Below are 21,658 nucleotides of genomic sequence, written 5' to 3' on the forward strand. Positions count from 1 at the left end.
TTTGTGTATCTCTTTTATATATCAGTATGCCTAGGGTCACATAAAAATTTATCGGGTGAAAAGGGATCCCGAGTGGAAAAAAATTTAAGCATCCCCAGCCTAGAGCATTGAGAGGGGATTTATTTAAAGTCCTGCAGCCAGGATGTGTCACCATTGGGACTCGATTCTGGGTCTTCCTGCTTCTTTTTTATTTTTTTTTTTGTCATTATTTATTTTTTTTTTTAATTTTTTATTTTATTTTATAATTATAACATTTTTTGACAGTACATATGCATGGGTAATTTTTTACAACATTATCCCTTGCACTTACTTCTATTCAGATTTTTTCCCTTCCTCCCCCAACCCCCTCCCCCAGATGGCAAGCAGTCTTATATATGTTAAATATATTACAGTATATTCTAGATACAATATATGTGTGTAGAACCGAATTTCTTGTTGCACAGGAAGAATTGGATTCAGAAGGTAAAAATAACAGTTTACATTCATTTCCCAGTGTTCCTTTTCTGGATGTAGCTGGTTCTGTCCATCATTAATCAATTGGAATTGGATTAGCTCTTCTCTATGTTGAAGAAATCCACTTCCATCAGCATACATCCTCGTACAGTATCATTGTTGAAGTGTATAATGATCTCCTGGTTCTGCTCGTTTCACTCAGCAGGGTCTTCCTGCTTCTAAAGGCTGGGCGGGCAGCAGCCACCCACCAGTCTGACCCCACTGGTAATTAGCACCAAAGCTTGGACCCTTCCATAGGCAACCTGTTGTCCTGCATTCTCTAGTTAGGCCAGACTTAATGCAAACATTCAAGTGGGCCCAGAACTCCTGAACTCAAGAGAGCCAAGCAGCCTCAGTTGGGTTTACAGGCACGCGTTATTCCTCCTCTTCATTTTACACATGAGGAAACCGAGACTGAAGAAGGCCAAATGACTTCTGAGGTCATAGAGATATCATGTTATAGACAGAGCTGTGCCCCGTCAGGCCATCTGACTCATGACCGCTTTTGTGCTGTTCCTCCTGCACGGTTCTTCCTTGCTTGTATGTTTTAGTCTATTCATTCCCATCATCAATTTCTCCATCACCCTCTGGGTGGCATTCAGCTTTAATTCTCCAGAGATGATGGCATTTCATGATTTGCAACCATGTGACAGTGCCAAAAAATATTCATTTAACAAACATTTGGGGATTATTAAAAGGACTCTTAACTTCCCAAAGACAATCCAACCCACTGGCCTCCAGATGTCTAAATCTGAACCCCATCTATCAAATATTTAATGAGATCCGATATTTAAAAGAATGTTTGACTTCTGGAAGAACCCACTGAAAATGAAATGGCTCTCCATTGTTGAACTGGATTTTTTTCTCCATTTTGTGGTCTCGTTTACTCTCTCATAAGCCTTAGATGTTAAGTTCAGTTGAGGAGCCAGTCTCAGGAAATAAAAGCAATGTTACAAAAGAAAATTTTTAACAGAAAGAAAAGAAATATGTCATTTGTACTTATTCCTTAATAAGCACATCATATTTAAAAAATATTTTGGATTGGTCTTTTAAATGACTTTCTCACCCTCTTCCCTGAAAAATCACACAAGTGAATTGACTTGAGAAATTGTCCACTCATGTGGACATGTGAGTTAGGATTTATTCATTTTTTATTATGTAAAATTCTGTTTTCTTTAATTTGAATAAAAATGAAAATCTAGTCTCTAATCTGGCTTTTAATTTGATACAAAAGGATCTGTTTTCATAGAAAAGAAAAGTCAATAAATGATTAGGTCCAAAGTTATGCAGAAGGACTGTTTGGGGACACTTTTTTTCTCATTAATGCGAAGACAAGCCTTGTGTGTTGGTTTGGAATGCCAAATGTTGTATCAGAGACTCTACTTCAGGGGTTCTCAAACTACAGCCCGCTAAGGACGTTTATGCGCCTGCCGGGTTATGGCAAATGGGCTGAGGGGCGGAGACAGAGGGTGAGCTTTTGTTTTTACTATAGTCTGGCCTCCCACAGTCTGAAGGACAGTGAACTGGCCCCTATTTTAAAAGTTTGAGGACCACTGTTCTAGTTCTTTGGTTATATCTGTAAATTAAGAGATGGTGTGGTTTAATTAAAATAGTACTAGAGTAAAATCATGCTAAAATCTGGCTTTGTTTCTGCCAATCTGAGTTTGGGCCCGGCAGCTCCTCCCACTTTCAGATGTCTCATCTAGAAAATGGTGGGGCTGGATTAGTGTTCTGGGCCCTCTCGTCTTTCCACTCTATTCTTGTAGTGACCTCTCATCAGCCTCCATGGGTTCTCTAAGTAGCCAGCCTTTATCACTCTGCTGAGCTCTAGTTCCTGACCAACTGTCCCCATTTGAATATCCCATGGACGTCTCATGGTTAACATCTGAAACAGAACTCATCATTTCATTCACTTCATCCCTCTTCTTAATTTCTCTGTTTCCATCCAAGGCCCATCCATCTTTTCAGTCAACCTAGTTTGCTGAGACAGAATTATTCTTGATTCTTCCTTGTTTCTCTCTCTCCCTTCGCATATTGGGTTCTCAAATCTCATGGATTCTATCCCCACAACATCTCGGGCATATCTCCTTCCATTACCGAACCATCAACTCCCACCTGGAGAATACTACCATAATTTCTTCTTTTGTTTCCCTACGTCCATTACTTGTCTTCTCCAATCCATCTACCATTCGACTAGCAAAATAATCTCCCTAAAGCACCCTTCTGGCCATGTCCATCAATCCCCTACTCAAGAAATTCTAAAGGTTCCCTTTGTTGCTATGATATGTTTACCAGCTCTTCCCAATTTGGCTCCAGGATGTGCTTCTAGATGGACTTCATGGTCTGACCATAGCCAACGTGGCCTTCCTTACCCAGGATGTTCCATCTTACTCCTGCCTGCCTGCCCATAAGCCATGCTAAGAAGGCTCTCCCTCTTCACCTCTACTTCCTAGAATCCCTCATTGCTTTCAGGTTTCAGCTGAAGTATCCACAGCCACATGAGGTCTTTTTATTTATTTTGTATTTACTTATCTAAGTGTATATCCTTTCTCCCCAGGAAAAATATAAGCTGCTCAAGGTCAAAGACCGTTTCTTTTTTGTCTTTCTGTCCCTGGCTCCTAGCACAGAACATGGCGCAGAGAGAGTTCTTAATAAATCCTTGCAGAATTGAATCGAAAGGTCCCTTCCAGCTCGAAAATCCCCAAATCCTCAATTATTCCATTCTGAAACTCGGCCGCTGCCACATACTTTGGGTCCTTCTTTTGCTAAGAGGCACCTAAAATGTTGAAAACCAACCCGCGCTGAGCTTATGACTTGTCGCAATTTTTTATACTATCGCAGGCTTCCAGACCTGGTGTCTCTTTCGTTTCTGAATTTATGGCACATGGAAACATCTTTACTTCTCCACCAAAGACCTTGAGATTGAGGGAAATGAAGCCCAAGTATTGAGACTTTTGAGGCAGTAATGTCTCAGGAGCTGCAGTGGGAGGGTGGATGAGCCCACCTCGTTCCTCTGTCTGCTAGAACCCAAGACACAGCCCGCTTTGCTTCACCTGGTATTCCTAGGCGTTAATAGGGTGCCCCAGTCATTAATGCTCATTGGAAGCAATGGTGATGGGGAGCAGGAAAGGCGGTGGTGGAGGGCCCAAGGCCTGGCCACGCGCCACGTCTGGAGTTCCCGTGTGGCCACGAGGGGCCGTCCCCCAAAGCCCCAGAGCATGCAACATTTCACAGCGAATGCCATGGCATATTCGGGGGGGGGGGTGACCACCCCGTAAGTGGGACCCACCCCAATGCAGCCAGGGTATAAGACTGGGAGGAGAGCCCTCCACTGGACCCAGCTATCTAAATCTGGGGGGGAAATCCAGCCCCATGAGAAGACACAGATTTGATCTCGAGTCCCCACATTTCCATCCATACCTCGGGCTCAGAGGTCCGTGTCTGGACCCAAACAACATGGAATTTGGGGGATTCTCATTCCCGGCCTCGAGATAAAGGAAGCTCATTAAATATAAAACTCCACATAGCCATGACAACAAAATGAAACTTCTTGCAGATGGTCTCTCCAGAAGCCCCGGGGCAGTGGGAGAATGTTATCCCTTCCCCCCCACCCCACCCCCATCCCAAGGAGGGGCAGTTTTCAAGCCCCCGTGGCTGCACGTGGCCGAAGCCGGTTATCTGTAGGGTTCCTGCCCGGGGCCCCTGGCAGAGTCCCCTTGGAGGCCATCCCCCTCCCCAGCCCCAAAGGTGATTAAGAGCGAGGCGTTCTCATTCATCCTGGGGACGGCTCCAGTCAGAGGGCCTCCCCCCCTCCCCGGAGCAGATGTCGGTCGAGGACCCTCCATTCCAGTTCCACCCCCTCCCCCCACGCTCCAGTGACCATGCCCATGCCGAGTGGGGGCGGGGGGCGAATCTGGGAAAGCGCTGTTCCATTCCAACTGTGCATCTGTCTCTTTAAATATAAAAAAAAAAAAAAAAAAAAAAAAAAAAAAATCCTTTCCGAAGCTATAGAGAGAAGGTGCTAGAATTGTGTCCGATCATGACTGGAAAGCAGGATCCCTGCTCAGTGCCCGCCGAGCGCTCCCCGCGGCAGAGCGAGAGGCGGCTGGCCGGCGGCCGGAGCGGGCAGTAGGCGGCTCGGAGGCCGACGCCGTCCCGGCAGCCGACTGAGCGCGGCTCCTGCGAGGGGATGAGGCAGAAGCCCGCGCCTGGGTCCACAGCCGCCAGCGTCCTCCGGAGAAGGCATGGACATGACATTTGCAAAGGGAGCCTCCGGCTGCAGCGTCCTGAGCGGGCGGGCTTGAGGCATCTGTACGTGGCCCCGGCTCTCTCTTCCCTCCTTGCTTGGGCATTGATGTAATTCTGGAGGCAAAGGGGGAAAAAACCCTGCCAGGGATTCCGAAGGCATCCCACTAGCGATCAGCTGACATTTCTAACTGAAGGCTGCAATGTGCTCCTTATTCATTTTGGACTGTGGGAGCTGCGGGGACTAGCCGAGAGCTAAACTATGCATTTCAAACAGCCGTGCTTGTGCAGAAAGAGGGGTGAGAGAGAGGCGGCCGCCAAGGGAAGAGCAGAGCTGGACTTTCTCCTTGTTTTTATCCATTTCTGCAGGATCATGTATTCATAAGGGATGAGGTGGGCCACAGGGATTCCAGGCCTGATCTGCGGCCTACCCAGTCAGTCCAGAGTCAGGCCCTCCACTACCGGAACCGAGAGCGCTTTGCCACTATCAAATCAGCATCTTTGGTAAGCAGACACCCCTCTGCCCATCTTCCCTTCCCTCCCCTCCTCCCCATCCCTCAACCCCTCGCTCTCCCTGAGCCGCTCTCCCTCTTCCATGGGTGGGGAAGAGGAGGCAAGATTGGGGGGGTGGGGGGGAAATTTTCCTGCTGATAATTTTTTCTTTCATCCCCCCCCTTAAAAAAAAAATCTGTTGGCATAGCAACTGTATTTGAGCCGGGTATGTGACATGGGGGAAGAAAAAAAAAAACCTTTGTGTGTATATGTGTGTGTGTGTGTGTGTGTGTGTCGGTCTGTGCCATATGTACCGAAGAAAATGCCTTTGGGGTGAAGTTGGTATTCTTTCAGATTTTCTAAAAGCCATTTGCCTTTTCATTGAGTGAAATAATAGCAGGGAGAGGATGCTTTTTTTTTTTTTTTTTTTTTTTTTAAGAGGCGGATGTACATGTGTGCAGTGTACAGTGTTTCTTTGGTCTACGTGCATGTGTGGGGCTGTATGGATTTTAAACACACCGATCTAAATGTTAAAATAGGGATTTTTATTTATTTATTTATTTATTTTTTAAATCGGCGATTGTCGGTGCATCCGATGGCAGAAAATGAGATCCTTGCTCCCCGGGGTTGGATGGCTAGCTCTTTATGGTTCATTCATTCATTTATTTATTGCAACAGCGCTATCAGCTGTATTTCTCCATTTTAACCCCTTGTACAATTTCCCCGGGACCAGAAAGCACGGAGGGCTTTGTGGGGAGGGATTGGGGTGGTTACCAAGGCAAAGAGACGGGGCCGGGTTCTTCAGCATTTTTACTATTGCAAATGTGATTGCTGGATGCCCTTGTAGTAAGAAAAGGGGTGTGTGCTGGAAGAGTTAGTTTTCCTGCCTCCTCCCCTCACCCCCCCACGCGTGCGCACACACTCACACTCACACACTCACACACTCACACACACACACACACACACGTACTCGCCGCCTCCGAGCCTTGACATGGGAAACCGTTTCATCTCCCGCTTTGGATTCAAGGCTCAAAAAGGGGGAACGATCAGGCAGGAGGCCCCTTGCCCAGATCGATGCTAGAGGTCACATGGGCGAGCAGAGTTAGTGTCCACTGCTTGGCTATCAGATGTAGAACCTGTGATGACATCATCTGAGGCCGACCCAGAAATTACCGTTTTTTCTTGTCCTTTCCAACAGACCTGCTTCCCCACCCTGATTGTGTGCTGAGCTTGAGGGATGGGTGAGATTGACAATGGTTCCCAGCTCTCAGAGAGTGGATGCTCGCTCTCTGTGTGTGTGTGTGTGTGTGTGTGTGTGTGTGTGTGTGTGTAGAATTTCCTTCTATGTGTGGCTCAGAGGCCCTGCTCAGCAGGTAATTGTTTCCCTTAAAGAATGGGCTATGGGCTATTTTTTTTTTAATTTTCCAACGTATTGATTACTAATGCATGAAAAGCCTTTCGAATATTAGGCTTCTTCTGAGCCTCTAAAATAAAGAAGCACAAAATTATGAGTGAAATCACATTCATTTTAAGGCCATGCTCTCAAATATAACCAAAAGGTAGGAGCTCATCCTTTTTTTTTTTAATTACTCACCATAGAATCTTCCCCTTTGAATCCCATTCATTTTTTAAACAAGAGAAGAAATGACAAATGGCTACTGAGTCTCCTCTCATCCCGAACAGGTAGCCAATAGCAGACTGACATCACCCTAACTGAAATGATTTTTTTTCCCCCTTTGAGAGGAGTTACATTTTCATTTCACAGGCCTTGCTCCCATTCCCACAGGACTTAGCTATTACTACTATCTCCCCTGGCTGGTCCCAAGCTCGCTCCCCTTTCTGAATTCCCCCAGGAAGGGCTTCCCGGCCTCCCCAGGAAGCAGAACCTTCATCTCCATGAACACGGACCCTCCGCTTTCCATATTCCCCTTGCCCAGCTCTCCGGGCTGGGCCACCGGAAGCCCTCTGGAATTTCCCTCTCTTTGTGCCTCTTTCCCACTGGCACTGTTGACAAGGTTTTGATTTGCTGAAAGTTCCCTGCCTCAGTACTTAGTACCAAGAAGAGTGGCTGATGGGTTACCGCTTCCGCAAGGAGGAGGACTCGGGCCCGATGAGGTTATTTGCTTATAAAGGGTCACTTCCTAAGATGGAGTGCATTTGGGGTCGTGGTAGGATTGGTTGGAGTTTATATGAGGTCAGTGTTTCTTCTGGGGAAGAAATGAAGAGGGGTGAATAGTAATGATGCTGTTTGGCTAATACTGACCAACCTACAACCCGTTAGGGAGAAGTTAGAAGTAATTTTTGTATCTTTTTAAAAGCTAGGTTTTCAAAGAGTTCCATTTGGGGTAACTTTCCAGCACCTTCTTATTTATTGTAGTATTTTAAAGATTAATTCCAGGAAGGACTTTTTAAAAATTCAGTCCTACCTCTTGTGGAACATGGATCTTAATTCAAGCCAAAATGGCACAAATATTCGGGTTACTGGAACATCTCATCCTGATACTAACTGATAATCGATATTCAATATAAGAGAGAAATAATATCAAAATCTTGAGTCATTGTTGCAACCCACAACGAATGACCCACTAAATTCATTTCATTGTAGCCTTTAATGTAGGAAAAGAAAGAATCCAGTGGAACTAGGAGACTAGAGATAAGGCAGATGGCGGAATAGAAAAAAAAAAAAAAATGCTAGATTTGGGAACCAAAGATCTGAATGTATAAATCCCAGATCTCCCATTTTACTCCTTGTATGACTTTAGGTATTTTCACCTCGCCGGGACTCAGTTTCTTCATCTGTAAAACAATTAGATTAATTTATTTCTAAGATTGATTCCAATTCCAAATCCTTGGATCCTAATTATTTAACGTATAATGTCAGATTCAAAAATTGGCAGAAACTTTAACCAACGCGCCATTCTTCAACATAGAACTTTGCTTGCCCAGGAACAAATAACCTATTGCAATGCTGAAGATTTTTAAATCAATTATTTTTTCCTCTTCTGAATATTTCCCTCAAAATAATAGTTTCTGATTGAAGGGAGATGAAAGATGAGTGTCTGTAGACATTTGCTTTCCTATTTTATTATTTAGACACCTTGAAATGGAGGTTGTTCACCATTGTATGAAATTGGAAATTATTATAAAAAAGAAAGAGAGGGGCTTAGCCGCAGAAGAATATCTCTGAGAATTTCAGAATTTCTGCTTTCTGCTCTATAAGAGGTTCATAGAATCAGGGCTGGAGGGAACCTTAAAGGTTTATGGGGGAGGAAACTGAGACCCGGAGAAGCTGAAGTGAGGTCACACAGCTTATCACCAGGCAAAGCTAGGATCTGAACTCGGGTCTTTCCGCTCCCAAATTCAGCACTCTTTTACCTCTTCTGCTCTCAGCTGTGAAAAGTCAGGGAAAGGAAGGACGCCTTCAGAAATCTTCCATAGTTGGGCCCCTTTTTCCTACTTCCCAAGATTTCTTTTCTTTTTTGAGGCAGTTGGGGTTAAGAGACTCACTGAGGGCCACACAGCTAAGAAGTGTCCGAGGCCCTCTTTGAGCTCAGGCCCTCCTGACTCCGGGCAGTGCCCTGTTCCCTGCGCCATCTGCTGCCCCCCGAGGTTTTGTAATAGATCCAGGTTCGTTAGGATAAAAAGGCGGTGGGGGCAGGATGGCTGGGAGCGGCCCCCGCCCTTCTCTGCGCTCCTCGAAGGGGGCGAGCCCGTAGTCCTCGCTGCCCTTCGGCCACGTGGGGTTCATGCCAGTGACCGCTGAGGAGGTTTCAGCTGGTGGCCCGCCCTGGTGTCAGGATTCCTGCTGTTAGCAGAGCTTCGCGTCCAACGCAACAAAGGGCGCGTGTTCCCCCCCAAAAGAGAGCTCAGCAAAGCACTTTGTAAACCTTAAAGCACCATGTTGAGTGTGTGTGTATGTGTGTGTATCATTTATATATGTATGTGTTATCTGTGTATATGTGTGTGTGTGTGTGTGTGTGTGTGTGTATGTGTGTGTGTGTGTGTGTGTGTGTGTGTGTGTGTATACAGAGTCATTTCAGTCATGTCCAATTCTTCATGATTCCGTTTGGTGTTTTCTGGGGCAGAGAAACTGCAGTAATTTGCCTTTGCCTTTTCCAACCCACTTTACAGATAAGTAAACTGAGGCAAAAAGGGTTAGGTGACTGGCCCAGGGTCACACGGCTAGTAAGTGACTGAGGTCGGATTTGAACTCGGGATACTGATTCTTCCTGACCCTGCGCTGGGGCGCCACCTGTACGCTCTGCGTGTGCATGTACATATGTATACGCCTCCTTCTTCAGGTGGTCCCATTGGGTGGGAGACTCTCATTGTGGAAGCTCTTTCCCACCATCTTCTCCAGCATTACATAGTTATCGGAGGCACCGGAGGGCCGCGTAGCAGAGTGTCAGAAAGGGGCCTGAGCTGGGGTCTTCTTGCCCTTACACCTCCATCCCCGGAGCATCACTTGTTGTTGCTTTGTTTGTTTTTGCTGAGGTTGTTGGGAGGAAGTGACTGGCCCAGGGACACACAGCAGGACGTGTTAAGTGTCTGAGGCAGGATTTGAACTCGGGTCCTCCTGACTCGGGGCTGTACCCACCGCGCCCCCTAGCTGCCCCTAGCACCAGCCATTCTAGTAATTACCAGGATGAGCTGCCGGTGCAGCCTCTGCTGCTTGCTCCGTCTCCTAGTACTCCTGGACCGCAGCCCTCCAGCACCGTCCGGGGGTTTTCTGGGCGGATGCTGGAGTGTTTGCCCTTTCCCACTCCGAGGGGTCACCTCTTGTCAGCTCCTGCTGATATTGTCACCACAAGGCGGAGGGACTTAAGTGCCCTGCCCAGGGTCACACGGTTAGGCTGAATTTGAACCCCGGCCTTCCCGGTTCTCCAGACTCCCCCCAGTCGGCCTTGTGGCCATGCTGAAATGGCGCCCCTGGGCCAGGGTAGGAACCCTGTGCTCTCCCGGCCAGCCTCTGCCTTTGCCAACGCCCAGAGCTAGCCAGGCCCCGAACAGTGACTCGGGGCGGCCATGACCCGCTCTGGAAGCTCCAGGGTTCCCATAGGCCTCTAGGAGAAACTCCGACCCCTCCGCCTTTTCCCTTTGCCCCCCAGTTTGGCCCCGGTGGTGACAATTCCCCTCTTTGTGCCCCTCATGTCTGGAACACAGCCTTCCCCCACCCCCACCCCAAGATCCTTTCATCCCCCAAGATGCATTTGTACTGCCTCTATGCATTTTGGGGGGTATTTGTTTATTGGGGTGCATGTTATTCCATCCCCTCCCCACCTCCCAAAGAATGGAAGCTTCTTGAAAGCAGGAACATGTCTTTTTAATCTCCAAATCTCCAGAACTTAGCCTAAGGCCTGGTCCAGAGGAGAGCCTTAAAAGGTACTTGTTGAGGGAGTGAATGAATGAATGAATGAATGAGTGAACAAATGAATGAACGAATGAATGAATGAATGATGGCTTTGGGGGCATGGCGGAATGCCTTTGTCACCTTTAACCAGTTACTTAACTTTCTGAGAGTCAGCCTCCTTATCTGTAAAAGGCCTGGGTGGGACTCTTGCTGCTGCCTCTTGCCTTGTGGAACATGAGCTACCTGGAGGATTTAAAGCCATCCTGGGCTCCCTCGAGGAGTGCTCCCCTCACCACAAGCCCGGGGGACGGGGGGTGTGGGCCTTCTGAGCTCAGGGTCTCCGGGGCCAGCCAGCTAGGCGCCCTCAGAGCCTGGGCTCAGTCACTTGTAGCACTTTGCATGTTGCCCTCGGAAAATTCACCAGACGTAGTAAGTTTTCACCGCCCACAAGCCCCCCCTTTCAGTGGTTTAGAATGGCATCTCCCCAACACTTAAGGAACTTTGGGTGAGTCCAGTTTGGAGCCTCCATTCTTGATCTGAACCCCCATTTGATGGCTCTCATCTGCCTGGGGAGCGTATCACTGAGTGCTCCAGGCCGCTGGCTCCTGGGCAATCTTAGGGGTTCCCCGCACCCCCTTTCTCGGCTCTCAGGCCACAGCCATGAAAGGTCCACAGTGCCCGTGATCCCCGCCGCTCCCACCACCCTCGCACCCCAAGAGTGAAGCGCTAACTCCCTTATCCAAGAAGTGACTCACAGCCTTTTAATGAACTTTGCAGAGGGCTCGTTTGTTCTAAGTACTTAAATGGCACCTTTCTTTATACCCATTACTGTTATTCTTACAGAGACAGTCTGAGGGCTGGCTTTGATATCTCAGGATACTAATAATAGCTAGCACTGGCAGAGCGCTCGCAAAGCTTTTTACACAATTATCTCATTGTATCCTCACGCTCGGTGCTTTTGTTATCCCATTTTTACAGATGAGTAAACTGAGACTGAGGGAAGTTAATAACTTGCCCTGTAGGTATCTGAGGCTGAATTTGAACTCAGGTCTTCTTGACTCTAACACCACCCAGCTGCCTAGGAGATGCATTATCGCCAGTCACCCTCCTAGTTCTTTTTCAATAAGCTAGTTAGTGTCCATTTTGAATAGATTGTGAACCCCTTGAGGACAGAGCTAGCTTTTTTTCTGCCTTTGAAGTGTCAGGGCCTGGTGCATTTCCTGGGCATTCAGTAGATGCTTAATAAATGCATGCATGAGTGAATGAATGAATCGAAGCTTTGTTCAAACAGAGGCTTGAACTTAGAAGGTGTTTCTAGATTTATGTTGACTTGATTTGAGGCCAGAGGTAGCGTTTGATGGAGGGATGGAAGGCTGTAAAAATGAAACATCACGTTCCACTAGACAGGAGGCTGGACTGGAAGCCAGGAAGAGCCCAGACACTTGTGAGCCGGGTGGCCCCGAGGAAGGAGCTCTTTTCTCTGGGCCCCACGTCCCTCCCGGTAAGCTGAGTGGGTCAGACGCAGGGACCGCTAAGGGAGCTTCTAGGCCGAGGGTGGGAACAAGTCCGGCCCCCGATGCATCTCCCGGTAGCAGGGAACCGGACTGAGGCATCCGAATTTTCCTTCTTGTCCCTGAGTCGCCCCCGCCCCGGCCTCCCTTCTCTTTTCTCTCTGCTTCCGACATACCCGGAGCCAGCGGCCTGGTGTCTCTTGCACCGATCACCCAGCAAATGGCGGCAGTGACAGGGCCCTTCTGCAACTGGGAGCCACAGGGTTGGGCTCGAGCAAAGTCTCCCAGAAATCTCCATCGGCTACATGTCGTTAAAAGCGTCACCGCTGTAATGGAAGCCGTGGCAACCCCATTGCTGTGAATGGTAATTCTGAGACCTGCCATTTTTCCTCTTGTTTCTTAGCTCTGAAGACCCTGAGAGGCTCAGATCCACAGGGCAGAGCTCGGAGGGGGGGGCGGGAGTCAGATGGAGGAGATGGAGCTTCCCTTCAAGAAGAGTGCCTTAGAATTAGAGCTGTCAAGTGAAGTGATCACAAGCATTCATTTAGTGCCTACTGTATACTAGGCACTGCTTTAGGCCCCAGGGTTACCGAGACAGAGCAAGAAACAGAGAAAAGAAAGGAGAGACAGAGAGAAGACAGGAGGGAGGGAAGGAGAGATAGAGAGAGAGAAGAGAGGGAGGGAGAGACAGAGAGAAGACAGGAGAGAGGGAAGGAGAGACAGAGAAAGAAAGAGAGAGGAGAGAGGGAGGGAGATAGAAAAAGACCGAGAAGAGAGCATGTGTGTGTTTGTGTGTGTCCACATGCATGTGTATGCATAGGTATATATGTGTAGATCTGTATGTGTATGTAAATATAGATATATAATGTATAAGTTTGCAAAATCTACGTAAGGTGATTTGGTAAGACAAGATATCTGCAACCAGGGACACTAGAGAAGGGGAAGGGAATGGAACGAGCGTTTCCACGTGCCCCCGATGTGCCAGGCACTGTGCCAAGAGTTTTTATAAATATTATCTCATTTGTGCTTCACAACAACCCGAGAAGGAGGCACTGTGATGATCCCCATTTTACAATTAAGAACCTGAAGCAAACCGAGGTTAAGTTGGGAGTGCCATGTGTGAAGACCAGTAATAAATCCAGTTCGACAGCCCTGTAGAGGGCACAAAGGGGAGGAATGGATAATAAGGCCAGAAAGGCAAACTGGGGCCAGATTTTGAGGGGTTTTAAATGCCAGAGAGAAGACTCAGTATTTGTCCCTGGAGAGGAGAGGGAACCACTAGAGATTATTGAGTAAGGACATGGCGTGGTCATTAAAAGGAATTGGATATAATCCAATGTCACCAGGTGGCTCTACCATCCTTGATACTGAGGATGTTGGAGAGGTAGCTCCTGTACACGGCAATGGTTGGGCCAGACACCTCCTGGAGTCTCAGTACACGCTCCCACTGCCTCCCAGCTTGGGCATCTCTGGGTGACGATTTTGCCTGACAGGACGTAATCCTTCCCGTCTGCCTGGGTGGTTCCTCACCCGCTCGGCTGAGGAAAGTCCCAACAACAAGACAACTTTATTGCGAGCCGTCCAGCCGCCCACTCCCTGAACCCGGCCAGGCGGCAGCCCAACTCCCGCTCTTCTCTCAGGCCATTGCCACAGGGCTTTGATGACAAGACGGGACCTCCAAATTCAGGGGAAACCGCCATATCCAAGAACAATGGCTTTCTCATCGACTCCCGAGGCTTCCACGCAGTCTCCCCTCACTTTGGCGCCATTTACTCTTCTCTCGTGCACATCAGCTTTCACCGTGGGCACGAGTCCATAAGTTGTTAGAGATGAACAGCTTGATGTTCATTTGGGATCCGCTGACCAAGGGGCGGCTCCTGGTGCCTTTTATTTGGAGCTAAACCAAAACTGAGCCAGAGGTGTGCCTGGGGGGGGTGTCCTCGGGGCAAAAGCCGGAGAGAGGCCGAGGGGAAGGAGGAAGATGGATGCAGGGGGGGGGGAGGGGGGGAGGTCACTTACCCTCCCTCAGTTTCATCACCTATAGAGTAAGGAATGGTCTCTCTGAGGTTCCTTAAAGTTCCAGACCCATGGTTCTAAAAGGAGGCGCCCAGGTGGTTTCTGGTAGTGTAATAAACTACTATTATGATATCTCATTTTTTAAAGAACCCTCTGCTCAGTCCAGTCCAACAAGCATTCATTAAACATTTATATATGAGAGAGAATATAGCTTATGAACCGATGGGTCGATATGTGACCATTTAAGGAGAAAGTCCTAACAGTTAAGTGGAGGAAGAGCAGCTTCCCTTCAGAGATGGCCCCCGAGCTGAACCTGGCAGGATGCCAACCATTCTCGGGCATGGGGGCCAAGCACACGCTTATTGGATGCTGACTTTGGGTAAGAGCAACTGAGCCAGTTTCACCAGAATGGAGCAGACACGAAGGGAGGTGATGTCAAGTAAGCCTTGAAAGACAAAGGTTTTAAAAGTCAAGCAGAAGAGTTCCTCCTCGTGCCCATGGGAGCCACTGAAGGTTCTTGAGAGCAGGCGTGCCATGGTCTGAGTTGTACTTAATGAGGGTTATTTGGTAACTACATGGAAGATGGGTTATTGAAGGGGGAGGCTGTTAGAAATGAATAGTCACCAAGAATCCCAGTTTCTTAAACCTGGGGTCACGACCCCATGTGGGGTCTCATCACTGAATGTCTGGGTGGCAAAATTACAGTTTATTGTCAGTCCATGTCGGATTTGTGTCCCTATTTTATATACCCAGGTAGAAACTGGAAATTTCTCTGGCAGAAAGGGATTGTGGGTAGAAAAGCTTAAGGAGCTCCGGTGCAGGTGAGAGATGTGGCCATCTTCTTGGAAGCGGAGGGCGCTAGGAAGGGAGCATCTGTAAGCCTTGGATAGTAATTGGCATACGTAGGTTAGGAACAGGAAAATCAGCAGGAGGATCCAGGACTGAACCCCCTGAGGGCCTAGAAGGAAGAAATAGAGAAGTTTGGAGAAGGGACGGAAGATGGGGAGTTCTGTTTTGGACAAATTGCGTTCAGTTTATGAGACGTCCGGCAGACGGTTAGTGATGTGGGACTGAGGCTCGGGGAGCGATGAGACCTGAATATGTCGATGTAGGAACCCTGAGCCCATAAACTCAAACAAGATCACCAAGACTGGACTGTAGAAGAGAAAAGACTCAGGGTGGAGTCCTTGCTTAGGGGAAGGCATATAGGGGAGCACGTATTCAGCAGACGGCACCCAAGTGGGGAGAGGCGGCACACAGAGCCTGGGGGCCGGGCGGCAGGGCCAGGACCCGCAGCCTGATCCAGAAGGCCAGTGGATCTGCCCTGTGAGGGCCTCTGGACACCCCATAGGGGGCAGTGCCCTCGGGTGGCAAGCAGGAAGCGAAATGAGGGGCAGAAATGTAGACCCGGAGTGGAGGATGCTTATTCTAAGAACTTGGCTGCGAAGGAGAAGATAGCTTCCTATTTTAAGCGGTTGTTTTCGCTAACTAGGTGCTAATTAGTTGTGTTCAGAATGGCAGGTGTGGGAGGGGGGAAGATCTGATGTCAAACATGCTTCCTCTACAACCCAGCTCTCCCCTCTGCGGGCGGCTTCCCCGTCCAAAGGCAGGTACGGCCTCCGGCCTCGGTTTCTCTCTCTGGGCTGATGGTGGAGGAGGGCTGGCCTAAGAAGGGGGCGGGAGAGGGCCAGGAAGCCCCTCCTGAGGACCAAGGATGGTGGGAGGACAAGTCCGCCATCCCACTCACTGGGGCGGAGCGGTTACACCCCTAGTGTTCTCATCCCTCCTCCTGGGAGGGGCGGCACTGGGATAGGCCTGCAGCCTGGCCACCCATCTCCTCCTGCTCTTGGGAGGCTCGGACACCGGCTAAAAGGGAATGGGAGCTCACGGCAGGGGCACCCTGTGCCCCCAGGCCGCCTACTCCTGGCAAGCTCCTTGCTCCTGCCTTCTCCTCCCTGCTTAGTGTAAGTGTCCCGTGGATTCAACGCTGGGAGGCGGCTGGCCCTTGCAAAGTCCATCTCTGAGGGATGAGTGGGACAATTCTGCCTGCATGTATGTGTGTGTGGGTACCAGCTCTGTCCCCTTTCCCAACTTGTCCCCTAGGAACTTTAAAAACCAGATTCTACTATCGCCATCTGCACCCTCTATCCCCTCAGGAGGTTCTTACGGCCTTGTGGCGAAAAGGGCAAAGTGCATTTGAGTACCCTCTCCTTGACTTCCCCTCATCTTGGTGAAAGGGAAAAGAATAGGATGTTGGTCATCCAATCAGGCATCCCCGGTCACCCTTGCCAGCAGAGCAGGGTCTCCGAGTTGCTCCTCCAACACCAGAGGGACCAGTCCAGCACTTTCCCAATGTGGCCATGCTCAGGGCAAAGCCTAGGTTAGCCCAACCTGGTTATCACTGTATTGTGAGCCGGAGTCCCATGGGCCACGTTATCTCATCGTGAGCAGGAAAGTAAAATGGAACATTATTGGGTATTTTTCAAATGGTGCTCTGGAAGGCCGTTCGGCCCAAAGCCCCAACCCGGTAATTTCGGGAGTGCCTTCCATAGTATCCTTTCCCCACACATGCATCCTTCCAGCTGGGATCCAAAGAGATGTTAGCTAGCTATGTTTCTACCATGATTCATTTTCTGGCCGGGTGCCCACCAAGATCCATTATTTGAAAGTTCTGGCTTTCGTTTTAAGTTCGGAAACTTGGCATCCGTGTATTAGGTGGCGTGAGAGCTAGCTATCACCCATTTGGAGGGCTTCCAGAATTCATTTATCTAGCGCAGTTCTCCATGGTCCTGAACGCCCTCCCCCCGAACAGTCAGTCTCATTAAACTGTGAACTTCTTCTCAAAATGATGTTTTAAATATATCGAGGAAAATAGATTTATAATTATATCATATTAAAATGCAGTGATCAGAATAGTCAAAGTTCCGTGTCGATGGCCTCCCGAAATCTCTCCAGGGGCCCCAGACCAAGAACCCCCTCTCTAAAAACTGCTTTTATTGGGGCAGTGAGACCTTGCTGAGCTTCCTTGGTGTCTGAATTTATTTCCGTCCAGTGAGATCTGGTCTGCAATAGTGCCGACCCAGGGCTGGGAGAAATTCTGCCCAGTCCCTCTTGGGGACAGGCTCTTCAGACAAAGCTTATACCTCTTGTCCCTCCCTTCTCTGAAAGTCTAACATTAGACTCAAAGCTGGCGGGAACATGTCTGCCTCTATGGCAAATGAAGCAAGAGGGAGGACAAAATAAGGGAAAGGAATAAGCATTTATGTGGCACTTACTCTGTGTCAGACACTGAGCTAAGCATTTGTGAGTGTTTTTTTTTTCCCATAATAATTATCTCATTTCAGCCTCACAACCACCTTGAGAGATAGGTGATATTGTGATCCTCATTTTACAGTTGGGGAAACTAAGGCAAACTAAGGTTAAGTGAGTTGCTTAAGTGCACAGCTACATGTGAAGAAGAACTAACTTGCTAAGTGCCGTAGGGTTATTTTCCTATTTGGTTCCCCACGACCCCGAGAGGTAAGTGCTTTTATTAGGCCCATTTTACAGATGAAAAAACTGGGTTAAATGACTTGCCCAATCACACAACTGAAAAGTATCTGAGACTACATTCTCTATCCATTGGGCCACCCGGCTGTCTCTTAACAGTGTTGAGAAAAGGAAAGAAACGACCTCTGAAGACTGTATCTTCTGAGAGTCGCTGTCTGAGGATGTCTGTTGTGCAGTGACATCACTAAGAGACAGGGAGAGTCAGGCAAGATGGCTAGCTTCCTTCTGTAGATGGAATTATTTTTGGAAGACTTTTGGAAGGGATGAGTTTAGATAAAGGAAAGGTCTTTGTATTCACAAGAAAAGGAAACTTACAATCCTGACCTTACCCTTTCTTCTTCCTCCCCCGCCACCCCAAGTAGCCCCAGTTTTTAAAGTCATTCATCTGTGAAATACAAATAGATTACCCACTTTCTTTTGTTTTTTAGTCAATGGAGGACTTTAGTTTTTCTGGGGATGCCCCCCTTCCAAATGAGTGAGCACTTCCAAGGGCATTTTCCATTTTTAATTGTTCATCTGTCCGCCTCCTCTTGTTCCCCGCACTTTAAAGAGGGATTGTGTCCACTTAGGCCCGAGAAATGGACCAGCACCCCGAGTGATTTTCAGCTAGAAAGCTGTCCAAGATGGGCTAATGTTTAACGGGACACTTTGATAAGCTTTTCCAGTTACAGAAGAGTGCGCCTTTGTTCCGAAGGCCTCAGCCTAGCACACGGGGACACCTTCCAGAGGAAGCAGGGGAACAAGGTGCTCTTTGTACCTCAAAGAACCTTGACCCATACTTGGGAAAGAAGGGATAGGACATGGCCAAGAGAGACCCACTGTGGACAGAGGGGGAAGGAGGAATGTATAGAAAACAGTATGAAAAGTTTTTTTTGCAAAATCATCCGTGACTTCTCTAAGGTGACGGAGAGAGAATCATTTTGTGAGAATATTATAATACTAATGATAATATTAATAGCTACCATTTATATAACACTTTAAGATTTGCAAAGAGCTTTATAAATGTCAGCTCTTTTGCTCCTCACAACCATTCTGGAAGGTTGCTTTATTATATAATTTATTTATTTCTTTGTTGGCCCTATTTTGCAGATGAGGAAACTGAGACAAAAAGATCCTTGAGTGACTCACTTGGGGTCACAACAGCTAGTAAGTGCCTAAGGAAGGATTTGAACTCCGTTTTTTCCTGACTCCAAATCCATCACTCTATCTACCATAACATTAGGAGGGGATCTTAGTAGATATCTGCTCAAAAATGTACATATCAGTATTATATGTAATTGTCACCCCCCAAAAAACCATTGAAATGTACTCTTCCCACTGGTTGATTAATGAATGAACAGCCTGTGACATATCAGTGAAAGGTTGTCTGGGACGGTGAGGAATATCTGGGTCCTAGCCCTTCCCTCATACTTAATTAGGTTATGAACCTAGGCCGGTTACTCAGGGGATCAGTGATACCCATCGCCTCCATCAGGTATATCTCTAAGATTGGAAGCCACATCCCAGTTGTGTTTTGCATTTGTGGAGGGAGCCTCTAGACCAGGAGCTCCCCAACTCCATCGTAGGTCCAGACCGAAAAATACCCAAAGAAATAAATCCATCTCATGAGATGCTCTGACACTGCTGAAAAATATCAGCAGTGTAATTCAGAAAGGTCTCGATGATATAAACAAAGCTAAAAGGAAGAAAAAAACCCAGAGCTAGAAGTACTGTTTCCATGCTACTAAAACTGTAAAAGAATAAGGTGGGGATTGGCTCCCTTGGTGTAGGATACTCCCAGATGAGGAAGACCTCGGCCCACGCATAGAAGCATCTCTGCTGCAGTTTGTCACCTTAGAGCATTGTCCGAGACACCGAGACCTGAAGTGACTTGCTCAGGGTCCCAAAGGCAGAGCAAATACCCAAGTCCAAGGCTGGCTGATTCTCCAACCATTCAGTAGCATTTTACAGTCGTTGAATCATTTCAGTCATATTCAACTCTCTCATGACCCAAGTTAGGGTTTTCTTGGCAAAGAAACTGGAAGGGAGTTCATTTGTCCAGTTCATTTTACAGAAGAGGAAACTGAGGCAAACTGGGTGAAGTGACTTGCCCAAGGTTAGTAAATGTCTGAGGCTGGATTTGAATGTGGGAAGGAGAACCTTCCTGGTTCTAGGCCTAGCTGCCTTCCACTATGCAGTACTACCTGTAAAAGAATACACAAAATGACTTTACAAAAGCCGGCGGGGATTGGGGGGAGGGGGGGAGAGAGGGAGCTCTCAGAGTATCACTACTAATATGTAAAAATTGCAATGCTAAAAGCAGGGAGTTTGCAGGTAGAGGCTTTCTGAGTTCTTTGTTTCAAGTGAAGTTCAGTCATTTATATTTATGAGTGCGATGGTGAGAGAAAATAAAGGTGGGAAAAGTGTCAAAAGGCCAAGCATCTTAAATGAAAACCTAGGAATCAGAGGAGAGGCAGAAAGAAGGAAACAGATACAACTGTGGGATTTAGGGAACCCAAGAGAAATTTCCAAACCAAGTCTGTATCTAAAGAGAGTTCTACATGTATACATATAGTGTATTTAATTTCTACTTTAACATATGTAACATGTATTGGTCAACCGGCCATCTGGGGGAGGGGGTGGGAGGAAGGAGGGGAAAAGTTGGAACAAAAGGCTTGGCAATTGTCAGTGCTGTAAAATTACTCAGGCATATGTCTGGTAAATAAAAAGCTATAATAAAATTTTTTTTAAAAAATAAAAACTATGATCAATATAGTGTCTAACAATACATTAGTTTCCTCTATAGAATGAAGAAAATAAAATGATTTATAAGATAAAAAAAGAGAGTCCTAAAAGCCAGAAGGGAGAACAGACAGTCAGGACAGCTTAGAAAGGGAAACGTTCGACGTTAACTTATAAGAAAAAAGAAGCTGTGTGTCACAGAGATCAGCAGTCTGTATACAGTCTCTTTTTTGCGTTCAACATTACATGTGGAAATGCTCATTTTACTTGGTGTTTATTAAGAATAGGATTTTTTTAAAGCCATATCAGAAAGTCATATAAGCAGCTTTCGTGGATACATTCATTACCTTAATTATGTCTCATCTGTTTTCTTAATGAAGCAGGTGGTTTAAAAGGGAAAGCTGTCAAGCCCCCCTAAGTAAGTTTGGGTTTGGGTTTGGAGTATTTCTCTGGTGTGTGAGTTTGCATGCATGCGTGTTTTAAATTCACATTAAGAGTGAGAAAAAAGGTTTCATCTCCCCCCCCAAAAAAAAAAGCCAACTTTTTTTTAGGGTATATGAAGAATAAGCTAGTATTGGGAACAAGAGGGCCAGCCTCCTCTGCCCTAGCAGATCACATGGCATGAGTACCGGGGACCGTGTCTTAGCAAGAACGTTGACCAATTGAGATTCCTTGGGAGGTGACCATGATGGCGAGGGAGCTGGAAGACCGAGCCGGCAAAAATCCGTTGGAAAAACTGGATGGGGGCTGATGTGCAGGAGGGGGATCAAACTTGTTCTGCTTGTCTCCAGAGGAACAGTGGGCAGATGTTGCCAGGAGACAGCTGGGTTGAACACTAATAGTAGGTGCAACAGGGCTTTGCCTTAGAAGGGACTAGGTTCCTCGGAGTCACTGGAGTTCAAGTGAAGGCAGAGTGTTGGGGAGCGTTTGTTAAGATACGGGATAGCCTGGATAACTCGTGGAGTTCCTGATGACTCTTGGGCTCCTGTTCTTTAGAAGAAGGGTTCTGTGGTCGCCGGGACTCTGCTAGGGGACTGTGCCCATTTATTAGCTCTTGTTGGGAGCTTCTCCCAAGAACATCCCACGGGGCTTGGCAGGGTGGAGAGTGCCGGGCCAGGACGGGGTTCTTGTTAACGGAGTGACTGGGTAAGTGGCGGGACCTCCCTGAACTCCAGCTCTCTTTTGTAGGAGGAGGGAGTGGGATTAGACGGCCCTAGATCCGTGACCCTGGCCCTCGGGCTCCTCTTCTGTCCCGAGCCTCCGAGGCCCCTGAACTCGGCCG

General features: G+C 47.6%; 1 protein-coding gene across 6 annotated transcripts in view; it reads left to right on the forward strand.

Annotated features, from left to right (window-relative positions):
- The window catches only part of TAOK3 (TAO kinase 3), a 233,799-nt gene that overhangs the window by 171,728 nt on the left and 40,413 nt on the right, over positions 1–21,658 (forward strand). For all 6 annotated transcript variants that reach the window (XM_074296609.1, XM_074296628.1, XM_074296646.1 and 3 more), the window contains one exon: positions 5,107–5,241. In XM_074296609.1, coding sequence (XP_074152710.1) covers positions 5,107–5,241 — 135 coding nt within the window. The remainder of the gene's footprint in view (positions 1–5,106; positions 5,242–21,658) is intronic.

Source organism: Sminthopsis crassicaudata, chromosome 1 (assembly GCF_048593235.1).
Source record: "Sminthopsis crassicaudata isolate SCR6 chromosome 1, ASM4859323v1, whole genome shotgun sequence".
Classification (NCBI taxonomy): domain Eukaryota; kingdom Metazoa; phylum Chordata; class Mammalia; order Dasyuromorphia; family Dasyuridae; genus Sminthopsis; species Sminthopsis crassicaudata.